This window comes from Canis lupus, chromosome 6, assembly GCF_011100685.1.
Source record: "Canis lupus familiaris isolate Mischka breed German Shepherd chromosome 6, alternate assembly UU_Cfam_GSD_1.0, whole genome shotgun sequence".
In the NCBI taxonomy this organism is placed as follows: Eukaryota; Metazoa; Chordata; class Mammalia; order Carnivora; family Canidae; genus Canis; species Canis lupus.
The window spans coordinates 5,758,946-5,768,251 of NC_049227.1; the positions used below are offsets into that span (position 1 = coordinate 5,758,946).

General features: G+C 48.5%; 1 protein-coding gene across 1 annotated transcript; it reads left to right on the top strand.

Moving 5' to 3' along the window:
- Nucleotides 1-254: 254 nt before the first annotated feature.
- On the top strand, nt 255-3,930 carry LOC119872320 (transmembrane protein 258-like). The gene has a single exon (XM_038538842.1). It carries the CDS (start codon nt 3,091-3,093, stop codon nt 3,355-3,357), a length of 267 nt encoding a protein of 88 aa, XP_038394770.1. The 5' UTR covers nt 255-3,090; the 3' UTR covers nt 3,358-3,930.
- The last annotated feature ends 5,376 nt before the right edge of the window (nt 3,931-9,306 follow it).

A 9,306-nucleotide genomic window follows, 5' to 3' on the forward strand; every position in this document is an offset into this window, starting at 1 on the left:
GGCGGGGGCGGCGGACTACGACTCCCAGGAAGCCCCGCGCCGGCGAGCCCCGAGCCCGAGGACGCGGCGAGCGCGGCGCCCGGCCCTCTCCGGCAAGGACTGTCAATGGAGGCGCGGGTGGTGGGAGCAAGAACATGGCTGCACCTGGGGCCTGCGCGGCCGCCCGGGTGGGGGAGGGGAGCCGGGGCGCGGGGCGCCGGCCTAGGCCGGGGGCGGCCCCCGCCTGCTCAGCGCCGCGGTGCCGCGGGCCCGAGCCACCGTCCGGGGCTCGCACTCACTCGTGCGTCCGACATTCCCTGCCGATGGCGAGGCCGGAACATGGCAGAGGCCCGGGAGCCCCAGGCCGGCCCGCCGGTCCCTGTGCTCCGCCGAGGGACTTCCTCCGCCCTGCACCACCCTCCCGGACACAAAGAGCTCCTCTGTTAGTTTTGCAAGCTTGCCTCCGAGGCGGCCGGAGGAGACCGGAGCCCCAACCTGCGCCGGGGCAGGGGGCGGGGGGCTCCTGTTTTTATTTACCACCCCCACCCCCACCCCACCCACACAGCCCAGACTTTCCCCTCGCTCCCTCGCTCCACGTTTAGAGGCAAAGTTGAGAGAAAGCCGCGGAGGGAGCAGAAAACCTGCCCTGTAGCCCGCTGGGTTTTGTTCTGTCGACCGCGGAGAAACTGGACCGAAACCTCTCCCCCGCACCCCGCACCCCGCACCCCGCACCCCGCCTCCCGCCTCCCGATTGTGCTTTTTCGCTTTCCAACTTGAGCTCTCGAATGTCGAAAACGCTGAGACACTGCTCTTCACCTAAGCGACGCTCAAAAGTTTACAGAACTCGAGCCCCGAGGTCGAGGGCGGTTCTGCGGAGCACTGGACCGAAGGGTTTCACGATTCTTCCCCCCGGCGGCGATGGGGGGGCCCCGCCGGCCGCCCTCCTCCCCACCCCCACCCCCGCCCCCACCCCTTCTCCCCTCCCCCTCGGTAGGTGGCGACCACGGCGCTTTTTTCCAGCCTTTGTCGCTGGAAAGAAAACTTTCCGAGCAGCCAGTCTTTTTGATGTCGGTCCAAGACCTTCCCTTTGAATCTCGGTGCCCGCAGATCGGCGTTCCCCCATCTCCTCCCGCGTCGACCGCACCCGGAAAGCCTCCCCTAGAATTCCCACGTCGGGATTCTTTAAAACAGACGGAGGCTTTCGCGGTCCCTGCGGGAGCCGCGCGATTTGCAGAAGATGGGCACGTCTCTACGGTTTCCCCCTCGCCTCCCACAGGCATTTCTGTCCCCGCCGGGCTCGATCGGGACTCTCCTTTGTCGAGCCTCTCTCCAAAGCGTTCCATTCCGTTTTCAAACAAGAACAGTGTTTCTTTTTTGCACTCGTATTTCATTACCATATTGGCATATTTAATTAAACTCCGTAGTCCCAGTAGCGAGTACTACTGACAGCTATTTAGAGAACAAGCGTTAACTTTCTCGGGAAGTCTGCAATCGAGCTAACAGGAGCAGCCAGGCTTGCAGGGGCAAACACAGCTGCTGTGGGGCTCGGGGAGGATGTTTTAGGGAAGGGCTGGAGGCCTGGGTGGCTTCTGGAGGACGCTGGCAGCTTGAGGGCCGCCAGGGCAGGCTTCGCACCGTGAACTGGTGTCATGGAGGAGCGTTTGGAGAGAGTCCCAAAGTGGGCTGGCAAGGCAGAAACTCATTTAGTCAGGAGTCACTTGTCATCATTAAAAACTTGTTCGCCCCTGGCTTCTATGAATGTAACACTTTGGTGTGGAATTTTGCTGCTGCTTCATGAAAAACTCCCAACTTCTGTGAGGTGGAAGCAATTCCTTGAAACTATTAAGTCCCAAAGAGGCCCCTCAAGCTTTAGCTTGGAGGCTTGGAATTGCCTCCCTACAGAAAGCTGGCTCTTTTGGAACAATGAACAGTGTCTGGAATGGTGTGTGGTTCAAAGTTTTTTTCTCTTCTTTTCTTTTTTTGCATACTGCCGTTGGGGGCTGTAACCCTCAAATTGATGTCTTATAGTCACACAGCATGCTTTTACAGTCTTCCCTAAGGCCTGACTCATCACCTTAGCAGCTACTGGTACAGTTACTGCCTTGTGCTAGCCAATTCCTACCTCTCCTCATTGATAGGTGCTCTGTTAATGGAGACCCTAAGTGAGGAGACACTCTGAATATCATCTCAGCAGGGTGTGTTGTTTTTCCAACATAGGATCAAATTGCTGGATTTGGGGTTGAGCAACAGATGGGGAAAAAAAAAAAAACGAACAAATGATTTGTGTTTAGGGGTGGAATCCTTTGTTAAATCGCACCCAGCTCACCGTTGTGGTCAGAATCACATTCAGCATAACGAAATGTGTATGCTAAGACGGATGGTCTGCAGCTCTCGGATCATGCTCACCTGAAGACCAAAATGCACAGGGTCCAATAGGCAGCCAAATATTGTATGTTATTTATCTTGAATTATTTCAAATATTTCTCTTTTAATGTTTAACCTACAGAATGCAGTCCTGCAGATGAGTGTCCATGTAGCATGACACCATTCTACTGTATACTTGGGAAACAAAAGCCAAGTCTAGGGACAACTGGGTGGCTCAGTGGTTAAGTGTCTACCTTTGGATCAGGACATGATCCCAGAGTCCTGGGATCAAGTCCCACATCGGGCTCCTTGCATGGAGCTTGCTTCTCCTTCCTCTGCCTCTATCTCTGCCTCTCTCTCTGGGTCTCTCATGAATAAATAAATAAAATCTTAAAAAAAAAAAAAAAAAAAAGCCAAGTCTAATGGGCCTTGGCCAGTCAAGAGATGGATCTAGACCAACTGGTGTGAATGCATCTTCACATAGACCGGGTTTGCAGATTTGTAGCTTGCTTTAAAAAAAAAAAAAAATTTTATTTATTATTGTGGGAGAAGGCATGAGCAAGTACATGAATGGGGGGAGGGGGTGCAAAGGGAGAAGCAGACTCCCCAATGAGCAGGATGTGGGACTCAATCCCAAGACCCTGGAATCATGACCTGAGCCAAAGGCAGAGGCTTAACTCATGGAACCACCCAGGCACCCCTGCTAAATTGCTTTTAAATACTGAGTGACCGGTGGCAGAGCAGTGGATGACCCTGTTTTCGCCACCTGGCGAAATGGAGCTCGAGGCCATGAGCAGATACACCAGCCCAGTGAACCTTGCCTTCTTCCCCCATCTGACCATGGTGCTATTGGCAATTGACATGTTCTTTACCGCCTGGTTCTTCATTTATGAGGTCACCTCCACCAAGTACACTCGGAATATCTACAAAGAGCTCCTCATCTCCTTGGTGGCCTCACTCTTCATGGGTTTTGGAGTCCTCTTCCTGCTGCTCTGGGTTGGCATCTACGTATGAGCTCCCAAGGGTTCCAACCAGGTGGCTTCACTGAACTTCTGCTTTTGTAAATTAATATTTTTACTATTGCTGGAAGTGTCCCACCTGCTGCTCCCAATAAAGGGAGATGTGTGACCATCAAAAAAAACACAAAAAAAACAATGATATGGTAATGATCAAATGTCTTCAACAGTCTCGAAAACTAATCATGTTCTCCTGGAGTTAATTCTTCATATCAGGAATCTTTCTTCTCCATTATCATGGGACCATTTATTCATGGACCCACCCTGGTTAGAGAACCCTACCACCCAACCACCCATGTAGACAGAACTGTACTGACATCACTTGGTCAAGGTTACCATTGTTGAGAGATCATTTAGTGCTCTTTTGAATCCAAACTGAATAATTTAAACTTTCTGTGACTCTGTCATGTATTTTAAGTTGCCCAAAACCATAATTCTAAGCGAAAGTTGAGATTTTCTTGACATACCCGTTTCTCACAGCACATCCAGTCTAACTTTTTTTGAAGATTTTATTGTATTGGGCAGCCCCCCGTGGCACAGCGGTTTGGCGCCGCCTGCAGCCTGGGGTGTGATCCTGGAGACCCAGGATCGAGTCCCACATCGGGCTCCCTGCATGGAGCCTGTTTCTCCCTCTGCCTGTGTCTCTGCCTCTCTCTCTCTCTCTCTCTCTCTCTCTCTGTCTCTATGAATAAATAAAGTCTTAAAAAAAAAAAAAGATTTTATTGTATTTACTCATGAGACACACAGAGAGAGAGGCAGGCTCCATGCCGGGAGCCCAATGTGGGACTCAATTCCAGGACTCCAGGACCACAGCCTGGGCCGAAGGCAGGTGCTCAACGGCTGAGCCACCCAGGCATCCCTTGTCTAACTTTTTTTTAAGATTTTTATTTTTTTTTAATTTTTATTTATTTATGATAGTCACACAGAGAGAGAGAGAGAGAGGCAGAGACACAGGCAGAGGGAGAAGCAGGCTCCATGCAGGGAGCCCGACGTGGGATTCGATCCTGGGTCTCCAGGATCGTGCCCTGAGCCAAAGGCAGGCGCTAAACCGCTGCGCCACCCAGGGATCCCGATTTTTATTTTTTTTAAAGTAATCTCTACACCCAACGTTGGGCTAGAATTTACAACCCTGAGATCAGAAGTCCCATTCTCCACAGACTGAGCCAGCCAGGTGCCCCAGTCTTTCTTTTCTTAATATTTTATTTTATTTTATTTTTATTGAAGTATAGTTTTTTGTTTTGTTTTTAAAGATTTTATTTGTTCATGAGAGACACAGAGAGAGAGAGGCAGAGACATAGCCAGAGGGAGAAGCAGGATGTGGAACTCGATCCAGGACCCCAAGATCACACCCTGAGCCGAAGGCAGACATTCAACCACTGAGCCACCCAGGCGTCCCTATTGAAATATAGTTGACACACAATTTACATTAGTTTCAGGAACACATCCAGGCTTTTGATGGAAACTAAACAGAGGTATTTTTTCCCATAATGGCACTTAATGCAGGCCCAATATCTTCTGGGTCCAGTTTCTTAGTTTTCCTTTACAGTAGACATAAGCACAGTATATTGAGAGAATGCGCCATAAAACATATATCATTTGTAAGGTAGCAGTTTGATCTCTCACATCCGTGTTCTCAATTAGGATTTGTACACCTTGGGACACCTGGATGGCTCAGCGGTTGAGCATCTGCCTTTGGCCCAGGGCATGATTCCTGGCATGATCCTGGGATCCGGGATCGAGTCCCACATCAGGCTCCTTGCAGGGAGCCTGCTTCTCCCTCTGCCTATGTCTCTGCCTCTGTGTGTGTGTGTGTGTGTGTGTGTGTGTGTGTCTCATGAGTAAATAAATCTTTAGAAAAAAGGGGGGGGGGTTGTACACCTCAGTCTAAATCACATGGGTTGGGCCACAGTGACATTGTTAGCTTTTCCATGGGTATCTGCGCTCTAGGAGATAAATTCTTTGTTATTTCAAGGATGCTTTTTTAACTGATTATAAAACACTGTTTATGGACAGTTTTCTGTCTAGATAATTTGAATATTGAGAATGCTGGATAAATGACCTTTTCCAGAACTCTTCTAAAAGTGGGGAAAGAAAACACCTAAATCCCAGTTATAATTTATTCATAATAATTAATAATGTAGATGTGATATAAACAGACCTTTCAGCTCTTGCTGTGCCTTTCATGCAAGCATCTGCCCTATCCACTAAACCTAATATTCATGAAAAACTGGTTGAAATAAACAGGGTTTTTTGTGTGGGAGGGGTTAACAGGATTTAGATGAATATGGTTTTCTGTTTAGCATTATGTTCAGATGGCTGTAATCATGTAACTTAATTTTTAAAAAGTAAAATCTCTATAATATTTTCTCTGTCTCCCTCAGGGATTTGGGGGAATCAGATGATATGTAAACGAAAATACTTTAGAAACTCTAAGTGTTCTATAAATATTACATAGTATAAGTTAGCCTTCCAAACATTATTTTTAAATGTGAACAACATGGGCATGTTTCTTTTCTAGCTGAAGAAATACATTGCTCATTTCTAAAATGCTTTATATTCTAGTATCTGAGAAAATACATCTACCAAGACTGACTCTTATCATCGGATTAAGGTGGACCAGCAGCACATCCTTTCAGGATATTTTATCAAAAATATTGTAGAGGGCTCAGAAACCTGAGTGTAAAGTTGTGTCAAGGAAAGTTATTTCCAGGGCAGCCCTGGGTGCCCCAGCGGTTTAGCGCCGCCTTCAGCCCAGGGCGTGATCCTGGAGACCCGGGATTGAGTCCCACATCAGGCTTCCTCCGTGGAGCCTGCTTCTCCCTCTGCCTGTGTCTCTGCCTCTTTCTCTCTCTGTGTCTCTCATGAATAAATAAATAAAATCTTTAAAAAAAAAAAAAAAAGGAAAGTTATTTCCAAATAAAATGCATAACCCACAGCCTGACTTCCATAACACCGAGAGAAGGAAAGTCTGGTTTACATGCTGAAAGCAAATCTCCCCATTCCTTCTCTTTTCTCTTTATGTTTCCAGTGTCAATTTAAGGCCAGTGGTCCAGATTCTTGAATCTTTATCTTTCTATTTTACAAACCTTTCCTCTTTTTCTGGTGACTCATAACCACCTTTTTTATAACCCCCTTTCAAGACCTTGTATTTATGATGATAATTAAGGTAGATGCGTTGAGGGACACCTGGGTGGCTCAGCGATTGAGTGTCTGCCTTTGGCTCAGGGGTGATCCTGGAGTCCTGGGATCGAGTCCTGCATGGGTTCCCCACAGGGAGCCTGCTTCTCCCTCTGCCTGTTTCTCTGCCTCTCTCTGTGTCTTTCATGAATAAATGAATAAAATCTTAAAAAAAAAAAAAGATGAAAGATGCGTTGGGGAAATTTTCAATCAAGAATAAAGGGAATTTTTAAACAATGGATTAGGAAAAGGAAGAAGCTATGATAAGGAAACTTCACATGTGAAGTTAGCCACCATGGGTGTGTCAAGTACTTTTTTAATTGTCTTCCCAACAGTGGGAAGGTGTTAAATTATCCTCTTCCTTCCCCTTGTACCTGGGGAACAGGCTGGCCAGGGTCTCGATTGTACGTAGGGTCTTAGATGGACTTCATTTATTATAGTAAACTGTGTGTTCCCATCCCAAATGAACTCAGATTGGCCTTGAGATAATGGGGGAAGTGAGGGACACATAAGCAACTGGAAAGAATCTGAGTTTCTTTTAAATTCTGGAAAGCTTGTGAGACTGTCTCTGTCTAGATAAGATTGAGCATTCCTCTCTTTGATGCCATACACTGTGCTCCACTTTTAATTATCTCTTGCATACTGACACAACCCCCGCTATAGTGGGTGCTTGGAATCTCCCCATTCGCTAAAAGGCTCAGAAAGGTTAAGTTACTTAGCCAAAGATACACAGATGGCAAAATCTAGACTCTAAATCAGCCTGTATCCAAGCCTGAATTCTTAACTACTGCTGTCTATTTGTAGGCTCCAGCCATCTCATCCAAGCAGATATGATAAGTGAATTAAATACAAGGTATACTTAGGTTGATGCCATGAGATAGTACCAGAATGTTGGAGACGAAACAGGAAATTTTGCATGGAGGAAGTAGCATTTCCAATAAATATTAAAGGGGGGTGGAATTTTTAAAAATAAAATAACATGGGGCACCTGGGTAGTTCAGTCAGTTAAGCATCTGCCATTGGCTCAGGTCATGATCTCGGGGTCCTGGGATCGAGCACCCGGCCCCTGCGTGGGGCTCCCTACTCATAGGGAAGCCTGCTTCTCCATCTCCCTCTGCCCCTCCCCCTGCTTTTGCTTTTTTTTCTCTCAAATAAATAAATACGATCTTAAAAATAAAAAAGATTATGGTTTAAAAAAAGGAGGTGGGGGGGGGAGTCAACCTTCCAACCTCTTAACAGCAAAACAATCACTTCAAAGGATCTGTGCACCTAAAATGTTGATACGCATTGCCGATTTGCCCTTCAGAAAGATTGCGTCACTGGACATTACACAGTATGAAAATGTCCACTTCCTCCACATCTGCCAAATTCCAGTGGAAAGTAGCATTCCCCCCCACCACAGTTCTACTGTGCACATTGATTAGTCTTTTCATATCTTCTTTTGCGATTTGCATGCATGTTTCTGCAAACAATATTCATGTTTGCATTTTTTTTTCATGTTTGCATTTTTGCCATTAAGCACTTTGTTTCCCCACCCCCCACCCCCTATTCCTTGTGTGAGTGCTTTATAAAATGAAAGAAATTTGCGTTTCTTTCCTCGGGTGTGTTGCATATATTTTCTCAATTTGTCTTTTGATGGTGACATTTTTGTGTGTGTTGTGATACTGAAGTTTCATGGTTGACATAGCCAAATTTATCCCCCCCCCCCTTATGTGTTCAGTGTTAAAAATCAGTAGTGAGGGACACTGGGTGGCTCAAAGAGCATCTGCCTTTGGCTCAGGTCGCCATCCTGGGTGCTGGGATGGAGCACCCCGTCCGGTTCCCCGCAGAGAGCTTGCTTCTCCCTCTGCCAGTGTCTCTGCCTCTCTCTGTGTGTCTCTCATGAGTAAATAAATAAAATCTTAAAAAAATCAGTAGCGAGAAAAGCCTCCCCCAAACAAAGATGTATACAGACATAGATGCATATGGATATCCAGATATAGGCACGTATGCGCGCGCACACACACACACACACACGTTGTCCCCCAGCACGATTTCTGCATTTCCATCTCTATCCATCCCCCTGGTTTGCTTGGGCTGTGGGGCTCTCCCTCCGGTCCAGGTCTGGGTCTCGCGGTGGGCCCCAGGGCACCCCTCCCGCGGGGCCCGCGGGCTCGTCACTTCCCCTGCAGCCCCGGGCCGCGGTTCTCCGGGCGGGCGGAAGTCCTGCCCCGCCGGCACCTGGACTCTGCCCTCCCCGCAGCTCCCCCCGCGCGCCCCTCGGCCCCGCGGAGCCCGGAGCAGGCGGCTTCGGGGCGGTCCTGGAAATGCCCGAAGCACTCGGCCGCAGGGAGTTGGGGCGCACCTGCGTGGGGGGGGCGGGGGAGGAAGGGCGGGGGAGCCTCCTGGATGCGGCCGCCGCCGCCGCCGCCGCCGCCGCTGCTGCTGCTGCAGACCCTGGGGCAGCCGCCAGCCGCGGAGAAATCCCAGGCCAGGTAGGGATTTCCATTTCCATGCAGTTTGCAGACAGGACAGAAACAGCTGGGAACAGAGCCTGCTTCGGCCCAGCTGACCGCTCTGTCCATCTTCACAAACTGTGCCCGGGTGAACCGTATTCTGGTTTCATGGCTCAGTCGTTCGGCGCTTGCCAGACAGCATCATTGACCTGAAGAGTCGAAAAGGCTTCCCTTGAACACGCTCTGTCGATCTAACTAGTTCCAGAGAAAGCCTCAGTTTGGTGTGCCTTTTGGTTTGGCTTGGTTGTAATATATATATATATGATAAAATTTAC